The sequence below is a fragment of the Sporothrix schenckii genome (genome assembly GCF_000961545.1).
Source record: "Sporothrix schenckii 1099-18 chromosome Unknown Cont43, whole genome shotgun sequence".
In the NCBI taxonomy this organism is placed as follows: domain Eukaryota; kingdom Fungi; phylum Ascomycota; class Sordariomycetes; order Ophiostomatales; family Ophiostomataceae; genus Sporothrix; species Sporothrix schenckii.
This window is the reverse complement of record NW_015971144.1, coordinates 1,918,999-1,942,038: the sequence shown is the minus strand read 5'-3', so window position 1 is coordinate 1,942,038 and position 23,040 is coordinate 1,918,999. Positions and strand designations below refer to the sequence as shown.

At 52.5% G+C, this 23,040-nt stretch overlaps 7 protein-coding genes across 7 annotated transcripts; 2 read left to right on the top strand and 5 right to left on the bottom strand.

Moving 5' to 3' along the window:
* Nucleotides 1-104: 104 nt before the first annotated feature.
* Nucleotides 105-3,677, bottom strand: SPSK_02172 (uncharacterized protein; the record flags this gene model as incomplete). Its single annotated transcript, XM_016729048.1, has 1 exon — nt 105-3,677. The coding sequence occupies one exon, from the start codon at nt 3,675-3,677 to the stop codon at nt 105-107; it is 3,573 nt and encodes a 1,190-aa protein (XP_016589362.1).
* Nucleotides 3,678-7,736: 4,059 nt separating this feature from the next.
* SPSK_02403 (uncharacterized protein) lies at nt 7,737-9,461 on the bottom strand (the record flags this gene model as incomplete). Its single annotated transcript, XM_016729275.1, has 1 exon — nt 7,737-9,461. The coding sequence occupies one exon, from the start codon at nt 9,459-9,461 to the stop codon at nt 7,737-7,739; it is 1,725 nt and encodes a 574-aa protein (XP_016589361.1).
* Nucleotides 9,462-10,321: 860 nt separating this feature from the next.
* On the bottom strand, nt 10,322-12,648 carry SPSK_02270 (MFS transporter; the record flags this gene model as incomplete). The annotated part of the gene is made up of 4 exons (XM_016729142.1): nt 10,322-11,573; nt 11,736-11,841; nt 11,909-12,098; nt 12,160-12,648. 4 exons carry the CDS (start codon nt 12,646-12,648, stop codon nt 10,322-10,324), a joined length of 2,037 nt encoding a protein of 678 aa, XP_016589360.1.
* A 1,481-nt stretch (nt 12,649-14,129) lies between these two features.
* SPSK_02550 (2OG-Fe(II) oxygenase) lies at nt 14,130-15,405 on the bottom strand (the record flags this gene model as incomplete). The annotated part of the gene is made up of 3 exons (XM_016729419.1): nt 14,130-14,812; nt 14,892-15,054; nt 15,157-15,405. The coding sequence occupies 3 exons, from the start codon at nt 15,403-15,405 to the stop codon at nt 14,130-14,132; spliced, it is 1,095 nt and encodes a 364-aa protein (XP_016589359.1).
* Nucleotides 15,406-16,293: 888 nt separating this feature from the next.
* Nucleotides 16,294-18,032, top strand: SPSK_02398 (nucleobase:cation symporter-1, NCS1 family; the record flags this gene model as incomplete). The annotated part of the gene is made up of 2 exons (XM_016729270.1): nt 16,294-16,432; nt 16,522-18,032. The coding sequence occupies 2 exons, from the start codon at nt 16,294-16,296 to the stop codon at nt 18,030-18,032; spliced, it is 1,650 nt and encodes a 549-aa protein (XP_016589358.1).
* A 444-nt stretch (nt 18,033-18,476) lies between these two features.
* On the top strand, nt 18,477-20,414 carry SPSK_02346 (uncharacterized protein; the record flags this gene model as incomplete). The annotated part of the gene is made up of 5 exons (XM_016729218.1): nt 18,477-18,811; nt 18,867-19,746; nt 19,813-19,941; nt 20,023-20,114; nt 20,171-20,414. 5 exons carry the CDS (start codon nt 18,477-18,479, stop codon nt 20,412-20,414), a joined length of 1,680 nt encoding a protein of 559 aa, XP_016589357.1.
* A 566-nt stretch (nt 20,415-20,980) lies between these two features.
* Nucleotides 20,981-22,287, bottom strand: SPSK_02542 (guanine nucleotide-binding protein subunit beta-2-like 1 protein; the record flags this gene model as incomplete). Its single annotated transcript, XM_016729411.1, has 3 exons — nt 20,981-21,406; nt 21,699-22,016; nt 22,144-22,287. The coding sequence occupies 3 exons, from the start codon at nt 22,285-22,287 to the stop codon at nt 20,981-20,983; spliced, it is 888 nt and encodes a 295-aa protein (XP_016589356.1).
* Between the last annotated feature and the right edge of the window lie 753 nt (nt 22,288-23,040).

Below are 23,040 nucleotides of genomic sequence, written 5' to 3'. Positions count from 1 at the left end.
GACTGACTTTCCTGCTTACATACTGTGCGAAAAGTGTTCCATAAGAAGATGTAAAATGTGCCACAAATGAAACATATGACCGCGTACAGAGCTCATAAGATAGATCATTTCTCTCCTGCCTTGATGACTTTCTCGACGCAATCCCTGGCCCTGAACGAGGCATAGTACTTGGCTAGGCTGGGTACACCCAGCCGACGCAACTCGGCTGCGAGTGTCTCCTGGCTACCAGCGGCAAGCTCCATGCTGTACAACACAGGCCACACAGCATAGTCTGCCACGCAAGGCAACGTGCCGCCGGCGATAAACTCGCCAGTCGCGTCTGTTGTCTCGTCCTCCTTTTGGGAGACATAGCTGTCCCAGACTGTCATCTCGCTCTTTAGCGGACTCAAAGAAAAGGCCGAAACAGACTCACCACCCGGAGCTGCCTTGGCCACACTTCTCCACTTGTCTTGGAGTTGCAAAGCCTGTTGCAGCCGCGTGTACTTGCGCGCCGCGTCAAGGTGGAGATGGGCTGATTTGTTCTTATGCGGCGGTCCGTATACCGCATCTACGTAGAGCAGGATGGCCAAGAGGCCCTGGACTGTCGACCTGTCGCGGTCGTTGTCCACCAGCCGGACTGGAATATCCAGGGACGAAACCGTAGTGGTCGGTGATTCGTCCGAACCAGGTGTTGTGGTGGACGGTGTGTCCTTCTTCTCAGCAACCGTGGCCATACTGCCTCTGGCGTAGCTGATATCCAGCTCGGCCAGCAGCAGCTGGACCGTCATGTTAACAACGGGATCGAAACTGGTAAAAAAGCGTGGCGAGCTGCTCATATGCAGCACGTCAAAGCCCTGACCATAGTGTTTGTCCCAGTCAAACTGGGAACTGTGGTTTTCGATACCAAACGCCTGGAGCATACGAATGGCCTCGTCGGACTGCCCGTTGATGACCGGGCGGGCGTCTTTGCGGGTCTTGCCCACGGCGCCTTGACCCCAGACTAGTGTCTGATCGCGGTTTAGGAATGTGCCAATCTGGCGGAACGTCAGGCTGATACGGCCACCATTGTAGGCCAGCTCGGCCGGCGTCTTTTCACGATCGATGCGCTTGTCCTGGCGAATGGCGTGCAGCCATTTCATATTTGTCTGCAAGCCCATGCGGCACAGAGAGTTATGTGGTAGCTGGACGCGGCAATTCTGGCGCTTAGCGGAGTCGGGAGTGGGGGAGGAGGTTGGAGGCTTGCCGCTCGTCGATTTTTCTTCTTTCTCGGAACCACCTTCAGCCTTGCTATCAACAATGCCGGAGCTCGACGGTTCTGCCTTAAGGGAGGGGTCCTTATCCACTCGCTTTGTGCGGAAGATCATCGTGCGCTCGGCACCGAGGCTCATGTTGCAGACATACGAGTTGGGAACAATGTCCAGCGTCTTGTCGCTATGCTCAGAGATGTAGTCGTTCCCGGTGCGGTACAGCTGGATCAAGACATGATTCAGTGGATGCCCCACAATCTTTTCGACCTCGCCCTTGATCTGGAGCACCGTTGGCGTGAAAGCATCCAGTGGCGGAGACTCGTCGGCTGGGTGGCGGTAGATTGGGAAGCTGCCATCCTCGTCGACCTGTCCCTGCACACAAACCAAGCGTGGAACTTCACCGCCTTGGTGCGACATACGTAGCCACTGTACCTCGTCCTTCAGACGCTCATAGATGCCCTCTTCCAGTGACTGGGAAAGGACATCGTGGTAGATGATCGTGTCACCAGCACATATGGGCTCCGTTGCAGATGGCTCTTTTGTCGCATCGACCGGCACTAGCTTAGCATCGGTATCGTCCAAGTCGGACTCAGTTTGTGCAGGTTTGTCTGACTTGGAGCCGCTCGTGGCGTTTGTTTTGATGGTCTTGCCCGGTGTCTTTGTCGACTCCAAGTCGTTGGACCTGGCAGGGTCTGTAACCGACGATGGCATTACCTTGGCAGGAGAAGACGCCTCAAGACGTGCTGCGGGACGCCCCGCGTTCGTCCCCGCCCCGGCGTCAGAGGAGGCATTGGTGGCCATTGTATTTGATGCTCCAGGTGTGGGATTGCGGGGGCGAGTTTCGGTGGCACGACTAGATGACGTTGCAGGAGACTTTCTGACTCGTGGTTGTTCAGGTCGAGAGCGCTGGGCAGAGGCAGCAGAGGGACCGTCTTTTGTTCCCTCTTCAAGTCGCTTTTGCAAGGCATTTGCGCTTCGCGTCGATCGCAACCGAGAATATTCTAGAAGTCTCTCGTGCCGTGAAGGAATCGCCAGTTTAAATGAGTCATCCGCGTCGTTATCGTCGCCAGTGTCTTCGTCTGGGGTAATTTCGCCAAGGTCGATTGCGAGTGGTTCGATGGCAGCGATGGTTGTCTGCCTTGTGCTAAGCAACTTAGTTTCCGCAGCAGGTGCAGGGGGTGTGCTGGAAGAACCAATGACAGCACCTGCGACCGTCGCGGAGCCAGTACGAGCTGAAGTGTTTGCATCAGTCGTATTCGTCGCATGTTTTCTTTGTGGTGCTGTTTTCAATGGTTTCGGTAACACCGCAGTCTTCACTACCACGGGCTGTACCGGTGGCGGCGTCTTCGGCTCGTTTTGGGAGACTGCTTTAGCTGCGGGAGACAAACGACTTAGTGTCGAAATCTCATGGGGAGAGGGTGCGGACGGGGTACGGGCGTCGGGCTCATCTTGACTGGGCCCTGGATTTTGACTCTTTGTACGTACGGGTAGACCGCCGCTGTTCCCACCACCAACACCCACGGCGGCACCGCCGAAGCCACTTCCGCCGACGGCTATGGGCCCGGACGACGACTGTTTGGCTGACCCCCGCGCCCGGGGTGGTCCATTGCTGGACGCTGTAATGGCGGCGATGGCTGCGGCAAAATCGGTAACCACTGGCTTCGCATCGGAGGACGGGGCCGCGAACGTCTGGAGGACTTCTTCAGCTGCCAATGTGTCACATCCAGCGAGCTGCACCAAGCTCCTAATGGCGTCGCTGTGGCGGGTGACATCGCGGTAGCCGCAGCAATCTTCGATAATGGTGAGGGTGAGGCCGTGGCGTGCGGCATCCAGAGCCGTGGCGTAAATGCTGATGTTGGTGAGGGCGCCGCAGATGTACAGCTCGGTGACAAAACGCGTGCGAAGGCGCATGAGAAGCTGGGTAGACTCAAAGGCTGAGTAGTGTGACTTGGCAATGACGAGATCCAGGCGGGCGTTCACGGAAGAAGCTACTTGGGGTGCGAGTTCGCTGCCGTGGCTGCCGGGAAGAAGACATTGGCTGCGCTGTTGGTGCTGTCTTTGCTTGTCCTGGGGCGTTGGGCCGCCCGTGCTTAAGAAAGCCTCGGGGTCGGCGTCCGGGTCTCCGACCAGTGGCTCGGGCTCACGCCGGCGGCCTCGTGACGTGCTCTGCTTGGGACCGGCTGTGCTAGAGTTGGCCAATGTGATTATCTGTGCATTTTCGGTTGGACGGTGGGAATCGAACTGGCTGCGAATCCAAAAGACGTCACCGGCTCCAGAGTCGCGAAACGCTTTGGCGACTTTGAGGGCCCGTTCCACGTACCCGACTGGTGTTGACACAGGTAGCGTGCCGCCGGGCGACAGGAATTCATTTTGCAAGTCGAGAACCAAGAGAGCCTTCCTCGTCTGAAAAGCCGGGAAGTTGGCGAGGTCGATGGGTAATGTGGGAGGCATGGAGAAGAGAAAGTGCAGTAGGCGAATAGGCGTAGTCTATTCGTGGGAATATAAAAGAGAAAAACAAGCCCTGGTACAAGATATACAGGAGAACTACGAGATGCACAAGACTTGCACAAAGTCGATAATGTTCACGGCCTCAAGGGGAGGGGAAAGTGTTGCCCGTCGATGGAAGTTGCAGAGATATAAACCGGATGCGCGAAGTTGAGATGCGGTAAGGAAACAAGTATGACGGGAAATGTTGACCATGAGAATTGGAGATGCTCCGTGGAAAGCCGGACCGGTGGAATATGACAGGCAGAGAGGGAAATGAAGAGAGACACAGGAGGTGCGGGCCGGTCAATGCAGCCGGCCGAAGACTCGAAATTGTGTGTAACATGCACTAGGCGGACGTTTTCGACGAGACGAGAGAGGAGAGAGGCGAGGAGAGGCGAGGACAGGCGAGGAGAGGCGAGGACAGGCGAGGAGAGGCGAGGACAGGCGAGGAGAGGCTTGGGGGTCCGCCGATGTGGTGACACTACATGCTTGTGCAGCTCCGAGATTGAATGTTGAAGAATGAGGATTGACGGCGGCGAGAAATGAAGGCTCCGTTGTGATGAATGCAGAAGCAGGCGCACAGCCAGTTGGGCCAGTGAGAGAGTGTTTTAAAAGTGTCCGAGGATCTGTTTTGAGATGTGGGAAGGGCGGGTCGACAACCGATGTCAAGAGGCACTTGAAAACGAAAATGCCTATGCCAGCCGGGAGGGATGGGAGGACTGCAACGGCAACAGTTGTTCGCTGTGTTCGCGTGTGTACTTCGAGCTTGCCTGCCGGGCTGGCTGTCCCTCCAGTCATCCAAAGAGGTTCAAAGAAAACTGTCAACCATAGGTGGAAAGGGGAAGGAGGTATGCTGGTACCAGAAACGGACCGTCACAAAAAAAGGAACACGGCACAGCACACAAAAACACAAAACACAAAATACAGACATACGACAAAATAGACTCAGCTCTAGTTTGCTGCGTCGTGTTGGCAGTGCTTGTTCTGCCCCTCTCTTAGAACACCCATTCGGGGTGGCCAATGCCAATGCCAGCGCCAAGCGGGTGTGATCGACGACGCGGGCAATAAACGAGGCGGTTGGATTCGAAGTGGAGCCCAGCCCTTGTTTCTGCTTTTTCTCTTTTGATTTTATTTGTGCAGGTGCAGGATGACTTTCATGTCAAATGCGCTGAATAAAAAAATATAAAAAATAAGAAAACATAATAAAAATAATAAAACAACACGTCTGTGAGATAATAATGCCACTGCTCTCATCACCTCAAAAACAAAAGTAATAAAAACGGTTTGCAGGGAAGGTTTTACCTACTCAGAAGAAAGAAATAGATCAGACGGTGTCGAGAACCTCTGGACACCATTTTCTCGTGCGGCATGTCGGTGACCAGAAATGACCCGCCTTTCCGTCGACTTGCTGAAAATCACACCCTTCAATATGTTGTATGGAAAGCCTGCTTGATGTCCACGTCTTTATGCCTCACACCTTCCGAATCCCCCATCCTGTGTAAAATATGATAACAGCGCAGAAATCCTCCAGGCCGGGGGGGTTGTGTTCGTCACGCAGAGTTGGACTCTTCTGTCACCTTGCCAAACGTCGTAGGGCACGCACCTCTAACCTAGGCCAATCCCAGACGGGGTATGTCATTCTGGGTGCACTTCGACCCCTTCAGTCCGTTTTTTATTTTGCATTGGCGTCGATCGAAACATCGAAGCAAACTGTCGGAGAAGCATGAAAAGAGCCGGACAACGTCGGCAACTGCACAGAGTACAACAATAGGCAAATGGAAATATCAGATGCATCTCACCTTGCAGGTCTGGGCTTTGGGCTTTTCGTCGTTCTTTGCTCGTCTCCTTGTTGAGACGCCTAAAAATCAGTGCATCGTGCGTCTACGTTCGCGAGATCTGAGATCGGTTTGTCTGTTCCAGCACGTGTCTGCGTTTCGACATTCCATATACCATTTCCTTGATAAATCTTGACGCAGAAATACGACGAGGACCCCTATATGGTGTAGGTCGTCGTCAACGCATGTAAAAAATATGCAAAATGGGCGGAGACGCCTGTCATGTGTGCCTAATTGCACGAAAGGAACGCATATTGCAGACGTGCCGTCTCCCTTTGCGTTGGCTTCTTCTTTTTTTTTTTTTTTTTGCAACTGCGATCCTTCCATCCATGAATTCCGTCCTCTTTTGACTGGCCTCTTCATTCCTGTTCTTCGAGGGACTGGCTGGCTGTGTTACTCTACCGCGAAACTGCTAGCTGCGACCACGCGACGTGTAACCCTAGAAAATACCTTTCAGCTTCCGGGGTCATGATGCCCCGCTCTTTCTCTCCCTCAACGGTGACAGTCTCCACTTTTGATCCTTGCCCCGCGACAGTTATCCACCCAGCCATCCCACCATCCTTATTGAATGTTGTGAGGAGCTGTTTTCGTTCAGCTTGTGGACGACGGCTTCCTTTCTTTAGGGGCCCTTGGCAGGCCTTTTGTTCTATGGACTTGTGCCACGAGGGAGCATTAGCACATTGACACTGCACTTACACGCTGACCGGCTGATAGATGTGTGGCATAGCCTGAGAAAAAAAAGAGGATAGCAGAAAGATGTTTGGACTAACTGGACATAATTTTAGGGCTTCTTTTGTTGTTCTTTAGCTTTGCATCTGTTGGCGGCGAGGATGCAGAAGCAGCTGGGCTGAGTATGGACAAAGAAAGGTAAAGCGGCTGTTAGCTGTGTTGTTGGTTCCGGAAGGATACTTTCGACGACATATCACCAAAGAGACACGAGATGCATGACGAGGCCGTTTTGAAGTGACTGGAGGGGTGGAATATTGTGAGTCGAGGATGGAAGAATACCGGCATAGACTTGAAAAGTAGACAGGGGACTTCATTGTGACCTTCTCAGAGGGCATGATCCATTCTGCTGATGACACGAATATTCTCTTTAATACCACTCAACCAAGAAGCAAAGGACGCAACACCTTCCGAGAAAGAGACCGACAACGGGTGGGCAACTTGGAAGTACGAGATGGACATGATGGTAGGAAGCAAGCTCCCTGTATAAACGTGAGATTTTTTTCAGAAACAAAAAATGCCCGTGAAAGATTGTGTATGCAGATCGGGACGTGGTGGCACATAGATTGACTTGGGCACGGACAATGAGCCGTTGCAGTACTGATACCTTAGTTTAACGGAACTTTTTGTCTCCTGCAATAAAGATTGTCGCCCTTTGCAAACAGCAGGTAATACTTATTTATGATGCGATAGCAGGAGACGTGATAGAATGCCAAACTAGACTTATTGAAGGGTGTTGGAGCCTAGAAAGTCTGGCCAGTCATTTCCGAGATTATTCAGGTGTGTAATTTTTGAATACCTTCCACAAACGGTATTAGTCTCAATACGGTACGGAGAATGCCCTGTCTTAAACTCGTACAAAGTATGTGACGCTCGTGACAGAGGCCGGCCTGGTTGTATTTCTACTCTCTGCGACCATGGAAGGATTGACTTCCCTACCTCGGTGAAATGGGCAAAAGAAAAACCCAGGCCACTGTCGGCACTCGTGCCTTCGAATCCTACTGTGGTAGATACGTTCATCAAAGAGCATTTACAGCTCACGCGCATTTTTTACTCTGTACCGCGTCAGCTCCAGACACATGGCTTTCTAAGATGACTGTCGGCCGGGAGGCCTGGCGAGAGACCCGCCTCTTCTGTGACAAGTTACGTATATCACCTGCAAGAGGTCGGTTAACACAACTGTAAATTTCTACCCCAGGCGTCTATTGTGCGTCCTAGAATTTTATCTAATCCGTACTTGCAAGGCCTCCCTATTTCCGACCTCCACTATATGGTTTCGATATGAAGCATATGCTTCTTCTAATTCTCTCTGTCTGAAATCGCTGAAATTAGCCGGCGAGTATAGAAGGGCAAAAACGTAGTTTTGTAAGACCCAGCCGGGACGTAAAGTCGTATGATACTGTAATAACTGTACGCCTTGACTCGTTTGTTGTTTTTCCTCGTCTTTGTTGGCCATTCCCTGCTATGCCCCTGTCTGGACAGCGGCAAGCTCCTCGACAAGTGTCGAAAAGACGGGCCGGTCTGCAACGGCCGGGACAACGCACTGTGCGTGCAGTCGGAGGAGCCCGTGCCGCACTGACGACGAACCGTCTTCACTCATCAGGCCCAGTACATCCTCGACAAGGTGTGCAAACGCCAGCACCTCGAGTTTCTCCAGGCTGGCAAGGTCATTGGCTTCGCTCTCACCCTGGCTACTGCCACTTCCATAGAGCGTCGCGGCGCCAAAATCGCTGAGGATGGCATGAGTAGTGTCCTTGTCTTCCTTGCCATTGCCAGAGCCGCCCCGCGCCACCAGGATGTTGTGTGCGTACAGGTCACCATGTGCGATGCCGCGAGCGTGCAAGTGCGCCACCGCAGACGCCACGCCCGAAAGAATGGCCAGGGCAGCTGACACGGGTAGCTGCTTGCTGCCGGTTGCGTCATCACTGTCGAAGCAGTCCCGCGTGCACGAGTCAAACGATGGTGGCTGGCCCAACACGCGGTATTGTGGCGGAATGAGCTCCATGATGAGACCGCCACGGAATGCTGGCGGCGCACTACTAGTGCTTGCTCCCTCGTTTGCCGCTTCGTCCGCGTCCTCGACCCAACGGATCTGCCCGTGTACCTGCACCAAGTTGACGTGCTGGCCAGCCGCCAGACACGCGGCCATCTCGTCGTAGGGAGTGCCGTCGCTCGTGAGCGCACCGCGGAAGATCTTGACAGCAACTGGGGTCGAAGGCGACAGCGGCAGAGAGTGTCGCGTGGAGGTCGGAGTGGACGTTGAAGACACAGCAGACACAGCCGACAGAGCCGAAAGAGACGAAGACGTTGAGAAGACAGAAGCTCCCGAGACCGACAGGGCAGGCGTTGACGTTCCAGACAACGACGGAGTGTTGAAGCCAGATGGCCCCCGGCTGTTTAGTGTGCTGCTGGGCCCACGGCTGTAGTTACCGCTGGCGTTGCCTTCATTACTCCGAATGGTACCCTTGGAGATAATGCCGCTCGCACCCTCACCCAAAACATGGTGGATTTCGATCTGGTTCCAGTCCACGTGAGGAAGGGAAGACGCCGTCGACGAAGAGCGCGCCGCGGCAGCATTGGTCTTCGTCGGTGAGCTGGCTGAGCACGGATTACCCGCGAACGACAAGAACGCCAGCCTGGGCATTGTGAGGAGCCACATTGGCAGCGCTGTCAGCTTGTTGGCGGCCAGTCGGAGCAATGTGAGGTTGCGGCAGTTGGCCATGGCGTCGGGCAGGCCTGTCAGACAGTTGCCTGCCAGCATGCACTTTTCTAGGCGTGCACAACGGCCAATGCTGGATGGGATGTGCGTTAAGCTGTTGTCGGTCAAGATGAGCCACCGCAGTTGGGGCGGCAGGGCCACATCGTCCAGGGCATCGCCCTCAAAGCCTTCCATGTCGTTCTTGCGGAAGGCGACCATCTCGAGGCGCGGGCAACCAGCCAATGCGCTTGGGAAACGTTTGAACTTGCAGCCGCTGAAAAAAGCGATGCGCAGGCGTGGTAGGCGTGCGCCCAGGTCGTCGGGGAGCGCCGACAGGCCCGTTCCAGAGAGGTCTAGGATCTCAAGCGTGGCAGCAAGGCTGGCGTCGAAGATCTCAGGTGGAAACGAATCGAGTGGCTCCGTGAGCTTTAGCTTGGTGAGGCCAGCGTCACAGTAGCCCCCGGCCCGGAGGGTCGCAAGGTTGTGCATGGTCAGCGAGGGCCGGTGAACGGCGGTGGGTGCCAGAGGAGGGCGAGAGAGAGGCAGAGAGAGGCTTCGTCGGGAATGTGAGTGAATTGAAATCTATGCAGTACGACGACGGTGATGCGAGGAAAAGAGCAGAAAAGAACGTAAAAAGACGAGACGCAAGATGTCAGCTTCGAGAGCCGGGGGGGAGAACTGACGCCATATCGATGCGGTGAGAAAGGAAGACCGACAGGACCTCCTTCTCATTATCTCACGCCTTCATTCTTCGTGTTTTCATTTTTTTATCGCCGCCTCGCAGGGATACAACCATCGGCACCCACAAGGATAAGCTGGCGGACCCACGTGGGCCCCGGCAGTGTAGCCGTCTCACTAATAAAAGCCCAGGGCAAGAGGCTGTACATTGGATGTACATTAAACAAAAATACGAGATCTTCGCCAAATCAATGCCCTCGAGTGTGCAAGACCAATGTATTTCAATACGAAGAATCACGGGTAGCACCTCAGCTTTTGTTCCTGGATTACCTAGACGAATCGGTTAGAGCCATTACAACGCTACACCACTAAGTGGTCTTCAATCGACTCCTCCCTTCCTTTGCAGCCAGTAACACCAATACCAACACGGTAGTTGGCCGCGAGTCTTGGCATAGATGACTGTCGACTATTGCAGATTGTTTGCGATTCGAAACCTATTAATATGTTTTGGTATTTCCATGGTAATTTTGTGGCCACTACATTTAGATCAACAAACTATCTGTGTATATTTTAAATAGTAACTTTTTTCATATGCTCATCGAGGGACTGGATAATCTCCTCGCCTTATGGGGTAAAGGGTATGAATTGAAGAGATTCCCCTGGCAGCCTTTTCAATCCTCGTCTTCGACGTCGCCCTCTAGCCAGATTTCGTGTCCATCACCCTCGCGGACAAACATGCTGGCTATGAGGCCAATGATTGCCACCGAGCTCAAACCCCAAAACACCGCTCCAACTAAGCCATGATTCAAGCCGAGGCCGTAAAGATAACCGCTTAATATAGGGCCGACTGTACGTGCTAGAGAGCTTGTGCTCTGTGCGAGGCCATGAAGACTTCCGAGGACGGAAGGGTGAGGGGTGCAGTTGTTAACTAGTATCGTCTGTGCCGGCAATGCAAAGGTACGGCCCGTGACATGGCATAGAAGCACCAGTGCAATTGCAAACCAGATTGCCGCACCGTCCTTGGCATGCGGTGGTGCTGACAGGCTCGGCACGAGACTGAGGAACGGAACAATAAAGTATGTAACTGGAAAACAGCACAAGAAGATGCGCCACGACCTCACGACACCGAGGCGAGCGGACACGGAGGGATACAGCAAGAGCTGCATGGTAATACCGAAGCACCCTAGAATAGCCATGGCCATGCCTACTTCGCGGGGAGGCAAGCCTATGCCACCTGTGAACACAAATGGCAGATTTTGCGTGAGGTAATGAGCAGCTTTGGCCGCCGGTGACTTTGGAGCCGGTGCCTGAGTGGGATCATACACGGGCGTCGACAAAAACACGAACCACAGCGAATTGAACGAACCCATGTGGAAAGCAAAGATGGACTGTGCCAGTAGCGTCAGAATCACATTCTTTGTGAATATCCGGCGGAACGGCAGTCGTTGCGAGTAGCGTGTCCTTGGCCGCTTCGATTTCTGTGATGACTTGGCGGTAGCTGATGTAGAAGCCTCCTCCTCAGTCGATACAACTGGCGTAACAGGATCCATTTCGAAACTGACGGTGCTAGCATCACTGACGTTGCGGGAGTGGGTTGCGAGGGGTGTGTACGCGATCGAATCGGGTGAGCGACGGAATAGCAAGACAATCTTGCGCCGCAGCTCAATGCCGAGGTCGCGTGTGCCTCGTCTCGAATCAAGTGTTTCTTCTAGCCCCAGCCAGACGCCCAAAAGCGCCGAGAATAGAATAACCGCACTGAGGAGATTGGGCGCCGCATACGGGAAGCGGAGGAAGAATGCATTATCGCCAAACTGATTTGGATAACTATGAGCGGGATCGGACAGGACGCCACCCAATATGGGACCGATGATGACACCGATGTTGAACGTCATGGGTAGAATTAGAAAAGCACGGGATTGGTACCTGCAAGGTCAGTGAATAAATCCAAATCTGCGTTGATAAATCTCGACGAATAGGTGGTACGCACTTCTTCTCACGAATTATCTCGCTGATCCTATATTTACCAACAAATGTTAGCGAGGCTCGTGGGAGCATCATGTAGACAAGAGAAAACACAAGGCATACATTGTGCGGAGGACTCCAACGTTTCCGTTGGTGGCGCCCCCTAACGACCGAAAGAAAAGTGCTTGCCAGAAGCTCTGTGAGAAGCCAAAGCCAAGACAGGAGAGCACTGGGTAAATGTGTTAGCCAAAGGGCTCTCAAAGAGTTGATTGAAAAGAGACGAAGACAATACGCACTGGTCCCTGCTAAGCCAATCATTAACACCTTCTTGCGGCCGAACAGATGCGAGTCGGCCAGCCGGCCCCAAACCATGGCTGTTAAGAATTGGGCGGCCGTAAAGCTGGCATGAAGAATTCCAGATTGGCTCGCAATGACCGAAGGAGGCAAATCAGGCCGGAACGATTGGAGCTGGTAGAACATGTAGGACTGAATATGTTAGGGTTTGTGGATCTGATGAGGGTTCTACCACGGACGGAGTCGTATCTACCTGAAGAGATGTTTGCACAAGAGGTTCGCTCAACCGTGCGAAGGTGAGGACGGTCAACTGGCCCTTCTCGGGCAAGTCCCGCCACCGGACGGTCTCCTGCTTTGTGGGCTTCTCGTTTTTAGGCTTTCTTTTGACTGTCCTGCCCCTATTTCTGACTGGTGTACATTTCCCACTGCCATTATCGTCGTCCGTATCGGACGCCGATGTTGGCGAACGAGGGCCTCCGGTTGCCTGGAGCAGCCTTGGATTCGCGTTACTGTCGCCAGCATCATAGTTGCCATCACCATTTTCTAAGTCGACGTTGTGGTGATCGACCTGCAGCCTGTCATCGTCGCTGTCCGTATCGGAGCTGACGTCTTTGCCTTTGTCGTCCCGCACCGGTGCCGGTGTCGGTGCCGGAGTCGGGGCGGTCGTCAGAACTCCGTCGGCAACGGCATTCCCATTGCGGCTCGTATGCTGGCCATCGTAGCGAGCGTCGATACCCTTCATTTACCCGTGCACAAATGGAAACTGCCTCGTTGGAGAGACGAAACAGTGGAACAGAGAGGGGGGTTTATCTCAGTACAGCCGGCCGGGTAAAGAGGCGTCCGTACTAAATATTGCGGTGCGTAAGTAATACAACCCGTGTGTTGGCGGTATTAATATTTGCTCAAGCTGGGCGGCCAAAAAGGTTAACCGGGTACCTGGGCTAGTATTACGCCAAGGTTATCGAGGCGACCGAGTATATGGTACCTATGGAATGTGTCTGAATATCATATATGGCTTGGGATGATGTTTAAGGGAGCAAGTCAAACGACAACGAGGGGGAAAAAAAAGAGGCTGGCGGCGTATGACAAGACGTACGAAACAAAAGATGGGATAAAATATTGGGAGAAGAAAAAACGAGAAAGAGATCTTCGAAGGCCAAAAGATTGGCTGGAGAGATCCAAAACACGACTGGGGAGGCATGAGCGATTCGGCTCCGACGGCAACGTAGCGGCATGCCGACAGTGATGAAGGCGAAAATGGTGGGAGAAAAAAAAGTGTGTCAAAAAGAATGGGGACCACAGCTGCCGGTGCAAGTGTCAGGCCCTGTCCTATGACCGAAGTACACAGAACGTCGAGCATCTCTGACGCAGAACTCGGCCCTGGCCCAAACAGAAGCATTTATTTTGCAATTGCCCACCTCTAACGCCAACGCCAACAATAAACGGCCGAATGTTTCAAAGGTCGAACAGAGTAACAGAGCTGTCGAGAAAGCCTAAGCGCTGTGAGACATTGTGTTTGGTAGGGTGTCATCACGTCCCTCACTTTTTCTGTGGAGTCCATGGAACCCCACGCCACCCATGCACTCGAGTCGTGTGTCAAGGCCTCAATGGCAAGTGATCGGGGCCGAGAACTTCTTTATTTATGTACCCTTTTTCTTTGGTGTGCTGATAGAGCGACGTTCCCACCACATGTAAATTTTGGACACGGCGCACCTTCCTTGTTCATCGCTCGTCCTCTTTTGCTACTCTTCTTTTTGGTCGCGAGCCTTATTGCGGTTTTTGTGGCTTTTGTTTCTTTGCTGTTCCCCAATGTGACGATTCAGTGACTGAAATTCTGAGAATTGACCTCCACCTCGGAAATCATGCGTGCAGTGCATCGCAAGAAACAGAGCGGGGTGCGCTTGCCGTGTGCCGATTTATGAGTGGACTGGAACACAAGGGTAAGAGGCGGGAATGTGCTATCGGCATTCTGCCATGCACCACGATAAACGAAGAAAATTAGTGTACCTCACTTTCCGTCCCAGAAGGAAACGTCCTGTACGAAGTATTGCAAGAAAGAATGGAATATCCTCAGTTGCTGGAAAGCATGAACATCCTCAGTTGCTGGATAATGAGGTGCCTTTTAATCTAACGACAACAGAGGGAGGTTACAAAGACAGTATCCAAGCCCTTTTACTCCGTCTCTTCAATCTTTTCAAAATCTTCTTCCTCTAACCTCTGTTACTAGTTCGGCTTCGCTGTGCGTGCGCCCAATCCACGTTCCTTCTGCCGCTTCGTGCGCCACTGGTAGTACTCGCCCGCCGTTGTGACCGGGTACTTGTGCGGGTTCGAGTCGCTGACACACGATGGGATGGGTGTCATGACCGTGGCACGATTGAATCCGAAGAAAAATGGGCACGAGTAGCGTGCCTTGCGGCCTGTGTTGATGACACGGTGCACTGTGCTCACAAAGGTGTCGTTGGTCTGGCGCATGAAGCAGTCGGCAATGTTGACGACGAACGAGTCCGCCACCGGCCGCACCTTGACCCACTGTCCGTCCTTGCGCAACACCTCCAGGCCGTCACAGTCCTGCGTGATCATAGTGAAGTGCTCGACGTCCGTATGAGCGCCGATGCCATTTTGGTCGTCGCGGGGCGCCTGCTGGATGGGATAGTGTAGGATGCGCATCGATGCCTCGGGCGTCCTGACATAATCATCAAATGCCGTCTCGGGCAGCTGCAATGCCAAGGCAAACATGCGCGTCATGTGACGAGCGAGTCCGACCAAGGCCGCTTGATACGTTGAGAGTGTCTTTCGAAATTCAGGCAAGTCCCCCGGCCAGAGATTGGAAACGGGTGGCGGCTTCGAGCCGTCTTCGGTTGCACTGGTATCCTCCTCAAAATTCCAGTTATACGCCTCATACAGATCTGAGATGGATTAGCAGCTGCTTTGCAAAGTACTTTCAAGAGCGTGACCTTTTTCACCTTGGAGACAGACTGCCCTTACCCTGATACTTTTTGTCGTTGGCATTATACTCATGCATTGGGTGATAGCCAATGTATTCATTGGGCATAAGGCCTGTGTACACTTGCATCTTCTTTTCTCTCTCCTGACCGAAGAACTCCCTGGCCTGCTTGAAAACCGCTTTGGCAAGTGCCATGTCGACCCCCTTTGTGATGTATTAGTGAGAACAAGAGCAGAGAAAAGAAACAAGGTGAGGGAAACAAAGACGTGCAACGACGATACGTTTAGGAATCGAGACAAAACATACGTGGTTCACAATGGTCAAGAAGCCCACATTGCGCGCCGCATGGCCAATTTCTTCCGCAAGAGCTTGTCGTTCAGAGAGGTCTGAGCTGTACATGCGGGAGATATCGACCACTGGCACGTAGTCGGCTTCGATGGCGTCGTTTGAGATAAACTCGACCACCTTGCCATTTACCAGCTCAAGTGAGCGAAGCTTTGTGGCTGGGGTCGGGACTGTTGAGGTTGTGGCTGTAGTTGTTGTGGCTGTAACCATGACTGCCCTTTTTCCTTTCCGAGATGAAACGGAAAGCCAAATTTGCTGAACCGGTTACCCAAAACCACGATAGGAAGCATGTCTTTGAATTATATACCTAATAACTGGTTTGGTATTTCGCTGTGACGCCTTACATCTGGCGGTCCCTGAGGATGTTTGTCCATCGTCGGCGGTTGAATTCGAATCAATTTACCAGGCTCGAGAAGTGCAGGATGCACCAAGACTTACAACTCCGCACAAGATTGGCCACGCCCCAAAGGGCACAAAATCTCTTACGGCAACCAAATCAATTGGACAATTCTACCGCCTTATCGGAAGAAGATACTGTCAGCCTTGCGAATTTGACTTGGTCTTATTCACTATAGGTGGGTGAATTTGTAAAGTCCAATTTGTGTTTTCGACTTTTTTCATCGTAATTTTGCCGCTGATAAGGAATTGTTCGTTCGCAAGGTCGGATCAACCACCGAGTTGATGTTCTTTATCTTGGTGGTTGGGCTTGTTACCTAACAACAAGCGTCATGGCGCCAGGTCCCTTTATCAGGAACGCTTGGTTTGGCGCACTCTCAAACTGGTGTTATCTGATTCGCCAGAAGCGGCTAAACAGCATGAATCCGGTCATTGTTCTTGACGACGCCCGGCATCCGCCACGACTCACAGGCTCTAGCCCACCGATAGGAGTCCCAAGACTGGAGAAGAAGAACCGGGGAGACACAACTGCTTGGACTGGGCATATTATTTCTCGGCATCTGAGCTGCAGGCGCGCACGTCATTTTATAAAAGCTGCAGGGCATCCAACCAGTTGCCCACGCCGATCAGCATTTCGCAAAACATTTGTCAAGGCAATTCTTCTCGACACCTCACGCGTCAGATTAGGACACGACCGCAGCCATGGACTTCTTGAAGCGACTTCAAGTCGACGTCCGAGAGGACGGCCAAGCCGGCCTGTCCAATGAAGACACTAAGCCACTACCACCGAATCGGAGAACATATGGCCCTTGGTCGTTTGTTATTCTGTGGGTCATAACGGGTTCGCTTTTTCTGATCGTCATTTTTGTTGTTATTGTTGTAACGTTTTCATGGAAACCATTTGTTATACCATTTGTCTAACATCAACAGGCTCGTTTAATATTGGCGGCTGGACCACGGGGTCCTCTCTCATTGCCTATGGCCTTAATGTGTGGCAGTGCATGATCACCGTGATCGTAGGCAACCTCATCGTTGGTATCATGTGTGTTCTCAGCGGCGCGCCTGGCGCAAAGTGGCACATTGGATTTCCGATCATCCAACGCTCCGCCTGGGGCACTCGTGGTTTTGTTTTCGTCATTATTCAGCGCTTCTTCCTGTCTTGCATCTGGTACTCGACACAGGTCTACTGGGGCGCCGAGTGCCTCAAGACATTTTTGACCGCGCTGTGGCCGTCGTACCAGTCGCTCAACAAGTCCTTAGCCGGTGGCACAATGACGACGGGCGACTTTCTTGCCTTTGTCCTCTTCACCATCTTCTACTTGCCGCTCGTCTTCATCAAGCCCGAGCACTACCGCATCCCCTTTCTCGTCTGCTGCGCCGCCATCATCCCGACTGTGCTCGCCCTGCTCATTTGGTTCGTCTCGGCGGCCCACGGCGGTGGTGAGCTGCTGCACGATGTTGCTGCTGCGGGCGTGACTCAGGCGCACGGTTCCCACCTCGCATGGATGTTCGTCCTAGGCATTTGCACCAACATCAGCACCATCAGCGTGCACATCTTTGTGCAGTCTGACTACACCCGCTTTGCACGCAAGCCTCGCGACCAGGTCCTGGCCCAGCTTGTCATGGTGCCGCTGGGCACAATTGTCGTCGCCCTCATTGGCATCGTGTGCACCTCGTGCGCCGCCAAGATCTTCCCCGAGACAAGTGGCACTCTACTGTGGCAGCCGTACGAGCTGCTAACACGTCTACAGCTGCACTACAACAACTCGTCCCGATCGCGAGTGGCCGTCGCCTTTTCCAGCCTGGCATTTATGCTTGCCCAGTTCGGCCAAGTCGTCGCCAACAATGGCGTCTCCGGCGGTATGGATTTGTCGGCGTTGTTGCCCCGCTACTTTACCATGCGCCGCGGTATGCTGGCGCTGACGTGCATCTCGTTCATTGTGCAGCCTTGGCAGTTGATGAACGGTGCAAGCAGCTTCTTGACGGTCCTAGGCGGATACGGTGTCTTCTTGGGCCCTATGACAGGCGTCATGTTCTGCGACTACTTTATCGTCCGCAAGCGCGTCTACAAGTTGTCGGACCTGTATCGCACAACGTCTGACAGCATCTACCATTTCAGCCACGGCGTGAACTGGCGCGCGTTTGTGGCGTGGATTATGGGCGTCTGGATCACTCTGCCTGGTTTTGCGCGCATGGTCCAAGGCGGCCCACCGCTGGACGGCTGGTCCAACATGAACTACTTCAGCTGGCCGTTGGGCACACTCATCTCGATGACGGCGTTTTACATCATGAACTGGCTGCAGCCTGTTCCTGGTTTGGGCCAAGTTGATGATGAAGACTACTTCGGCGTCGACGGTCCACTAACCGCTGTGATTGAGAGCCAGGAATCAGACAGCGGCAACGAGAACATTGATAGCGGCCGCTTCGACAAAAAGGTGTAGACACTGTTGCTGAATCTTCTTGGTAAAAAGTAAAATTTACTCTTGTCAGTAAACCAAATTGCCCGTCTTTGGCTTATGTTTGTTATAACATACATTAAACTTTTGTTGCCCACATCATGAACGTGAATTTTTCGGACTCTCTATTAAATACCGTCCTATGACCAATTGATAAGACAGGGTTGACAAAGACTAAAAAGTAAAGATACTAGGTGTGCACCGACCTTTTATATTCTACCTGCAGTTCTTATCGCAGATGCTTTTTATTGGCCGCCCTAGGCCAGGCCGAAGACAGCCTAAGATTGATCTTATTTAATGTCCCATTGCATATGCCATACTTGTATATGACGCCTCCCCAGGTAGTACTTGAGTTTGGAGGTCTGTTATTAACTTCTTTGGCCCAGGTAGTGCCATTTAATTCCTACCAAAACGCAAGCTACGGACACTATGAGCACCTCACGAGACAAATCAAAACGAAGTGTGGGACGACGGAGTACCAAAGCGTGTGATACCTGCCACCGGAGAGGACGAAAATGTCAGGTCGACCGAGAGCCGGCGATTTGCTTGTTCTGCCGCCATAACGGCTTAGCCTGTACATGGAACCGGGTGCCTGCCAAACGAGGACCGAAACCAAAGAACAGTAAAAGTGACGAAAAGAGGCCTTGTAACTCGGCAACAAATGACCATCCCAAGACCGCATGGGTTCTCGACGAAGCAGTACACGGGTCCAGGGTAACGTTGACGACATTAATCCGCTCATACTTTGATTTTGTTTATCCTATGTATGTTTGCTATCTCTGGCTCCGAACAGCTTAGAAAAAACTCGCATTCTGATAGCAGCAACGACAGATCGAATTATGTTCACGAACAGACATTTATGGAGCGGTGGACAAGCCAGCAGATGCCGAGTTCGAAGGCGTCGTATGGTCTACTCATGGCCATGTGTTCTCTGGCCGCGTACCGCATTCAAAAGGGAATCGCACCGGCTACGGTCGGGTTTGCTCGCCATCTGAAACCGCAAGTGTATCTGCAGGAGGCCATATCATCCGTCGACTTATCACTTGCTGTGCAGAAGCAGACAGAAGAGCTCCAGGCAGTGGCTCTTTTGTGCGTGACCGGCCTCGAGAAGGGTGATGCAGCCTTGCTCCAGCAATATCTTGGACTCTACCACGCGACTGTGGCCAACCAGAGCTTGTATGACGAGAATAGGTGGCCGCCCAGCATGCACGATATGGAAAAGGAGCAACGGAGGCGATTGTACTGGTACATGTACCGTCTCGAAGTTCACACGGCTCTTGTCATGGGCCATCCTGTCCGCTGCCCCGAGCTCGAATCGCTAGTCGCCTATCCCCAGATTCCCGACTTTGACCGTTTCGGTGGCAATTACGGTGAAGGATCTGAAGCAATAAACGACAATGATGAGGTGGAGTGGCTTACTGGGTGGAACTTTGTTACGGACTTATACCGGGGGCTAGAGCATCTATTGGCCAAGTTCCGGCCCCGGCGGCTCTCCACGCACCATAGCCGAATTGGCCCCGGCTCGACCTTGCCGACGGTGTTCCTCATCGACTTCGACCCCGAATCCAAGATTCTAATGCCACTCAAAGCTGCATTAAATAAACTGCCTATTCGTTTCAGGCACGCTCAACCGCTGTCATCCAATGTATCTCTGAATCGGTGCGGATTCCAGGCGACAAACATCGTTTGCACGTATCAGGTTTGTTCTGAAGCAGAGTTTATGTGCAGTCCTTTGAAATCAGTGTTTTAAGCTAACAAACCACAGCTGGTCCGTATTATGGTCTATGCGTTCAGCAAAGCAACATTCAGCCAGGCTTGTCGCACTGCTATCGACCTAGTTGAAGACATGGCCTCGATTCCAATGGATTATCTAAAATGGACAACGCTTGCTGCGGTAAGTGAAGTAACGTCATACTTTACTGGAAAATTAGAAGTACCAGGGAAACTAACCATAATATCTCTTCAATTATAACAGACACAAGAACTCTCAGGCATTGGCCACATGTTGTGGCAGTTCATGCGTCAGGATCTAGTTACAGCGGATTACCATGAGCTGAGAAGTGCCCTGTAAGTAACAGACTGCGGCTCCATGCATTCTCATTCCTTAGCTAATAGCACGTTAGACTCTGCATCAAGGAATATCTGGAGAGCCTGCAGTCCAGTTTCACGTATGTGCGGCGTGCCAGCATGCGCATGGGAAAGTATGTAGAGGAGATCGACCAGGTGTTGCTCTCGCGAGAGCGAGAGCATACCCATCAACAAGACTCATGCATCCAAAAAGACGATGGAATGAAACAGCAGCAGTCAAATATGCCGTTTCCGGACCAGGATACCTCTCATGCCTGGCGAGACGTATTCAGCGACTAATGATAACCAGGAGCGGTCGGTCTGCAATTGAGAGTCATGATATTACCGTTTTTATTTTTATTTTTATTTTTATTTTTATTTTTTATTTATTTATTTATTTATTTTGTTATCCTGCGACGCTTTCCTCATCAAGGTCCTCGTCGGAGAACAATGACACACAGAAGTAGGAAGAAGGGAACAAAAAGGTGCAACGCTCAAGCAGAAGATGTGCTGCAGATAGCACCTCCCAGTGTCCCATCAACCTCATGCTAGTTTTCATTGTCGTATGTATTCTTCCTTCCCTGAACGCCTAGAAAAGGGGGTACTAAACTACTGGTCGCAAAAAAAAAAAGTGGCATTATCATTTTACCTCCTTTTTCTCTACCAGGGGCTACTTGAACTGATTTCTTTGTCTCAAAACCTTTCCTGTTCCTGTTGCCGTCCGTACGTTTACGTTTGGTCCCAACAACTCCGGTCCCAAATGTAGCAGTCCTTCCCCCAGGACCCCTCGTCTCCTTCGTCACTTTACGTGACTTAACTTTTCACTCCCGCTCGGCTCCGACCTTCCCGTCCCAAGTTAACAGCACTTATGCTCTTGACATAACACCCCAGGCGCGGATAATGTTGTCAGTGTAGCCAGCGAACAGGGTTTGGCCGTCGGCGCTCCAGGCCAGGGACACGCACTCAGGCTCGCGGCTCTTCTTGCCGACGGCCTGGAATTCAGGCTTCAGCTCGTCGACCTTGCTCTTCTTCTCCAGGTCGAAGATGATGATGCTGGAAGCAGTGGCAGCGCACAGCCAGTAGCGGTTGGGCGAGAAGACCAGGGCGTGGATCTCATCACCGGCGTTAAGCGAGTACAGGTGCTTGGACTCGTTCAAGTCCCACAGCATAGTAGTGCCGTCCTTGCCGCCCGAGGCGCACAGGGAACCGTCAGGGGAGATGGTGACTGTGTTGATGTAGCCGGTGTGGCCGATGTGGTCCGTCTGCAGCTTGCAGGTGGAAAGTTCCCAGACCTAGTAAAGGCAAACGCCAACGTCAGTTCAAACGACTTTCCAACAAAAGGCGGGTCTGTGTGCTCCAACAATAAATTCCAAGAAAAAAAAACAAGCGAAGCAAAACGCCCAAAAGAACAAAATGTTGTTTTGGGTACTACATCAGTGCGGTGATTAATTTTGTCTCATGGCCGGCCAAAGCCGGCTCTGAAGTAGCAAATACTTTAAAAATAAAGGTGCAAAACATCATATGGACTTCGCTTGGTTCAGGAAAATCGGGAGCACAGCACGGGGCGATCGGAACACAACTCACCTTGACAAGCTTGTCCCAGCCGGCCGAGACAATCACGGGGTTCTGGGGGTTAGGCGAGAAGCGCACGCAGGAGACCCACTCGGTGTGGCCCTTGTCGGTGATGGTGAACTTGCAATCGCCCAGGGTGTTCCACAGCTTGATCGTCCGGTCGCGCGAGCCGGAGACGATCTGGCGGTTGTCGGCGGAGAAAGAGACGGATAGGACATCGTTGGTGTGGCCGACGAAGCGGCGGGTGGTGGTACCGGTGGACAGCTCCCACAGGCGCAGGGTCTTGTCCCACGAGGCCGACAGAGCGTAGGCACCATCAGAGGAGATGACCTATTAAAAGACTGTCAGTGCCAACATTCGCCTCACAACACCATCGCGGCCATCTCTTTTGTCCTCCAACACTCCTCATTTCAGGTCGATCAAATGATAATAATCATGATGATGATGATAAACGTACACAGTCGGACACAATGTGCGAGTGGCCGTGCAGCGAGCGCTTCGGGTAGCCGTACTGGGCCTCGTCACGGGTCAGGTCCCAGATGATGAGTGTCTTGTCGCGAGAGCCGGACAGGAGCATGTTCGGGCTAAAAGTTGAAAACATTGTAAGTATTTGCTGTGCTTGATCTAGTGACGGACTTTCGAGTCGAACTGCGCCATCCTCTGTTTGCTGATTTCAACCCCCCTCCTTCAATCACAAGCAACAGGTCAACTCTTCCAAAGATCAGTCGCGCCTGTGAGAAAAGGCGGGCAGGCAGAGGTTCGGTTTTCAGAAAATTCGGCGGGCTATTCGCAAAAAGGGGGGGCGTTCTCACTTCTCAATCGACGTGGCCAAGCTGGTGACCCAGCCGCTCTGTTGAACACATATGTGTTAGCCATAACATTCCCAGCCAGGAAGAAAAGAAAAATAAGAGCCAGCAGCAGCCCAAGCCGATTCGTCCAAATCTCGGGCACGAACTCCTCCTCTTTTCTGGTCGGCTCATTAATGGCCCAGAGTTTCCAGGCGCCAGTTGTAGGTCTCGTAGTACTTGGACTGCTGGGCCTCGATTTTCCCACCCCGATGGCCGACGACGACAACATTGCGGAGCGTTCCATCACAGAAGCTGCTGGTGCAAAGGAGGAGGTGAAAACGTACGTGGCCCTCGAGGGTGCCCTTGAGGATGAGCTGCTCTGACATCGTGATGGTTGATGGAATTGGCGTCGGCACAAGGTGTTCAATTGTGTGGTGTGTGTGATCGTTTTTCCTGGCAACCAATTTGGAGGGGACGGCGATGCGAAGCAAAAAAAAATTGACGTGTAGGCAGAAACACCCGCTTTCCTTTCGTAGAACGAGGGCTCGACTGGAAAAAAGTTTCAG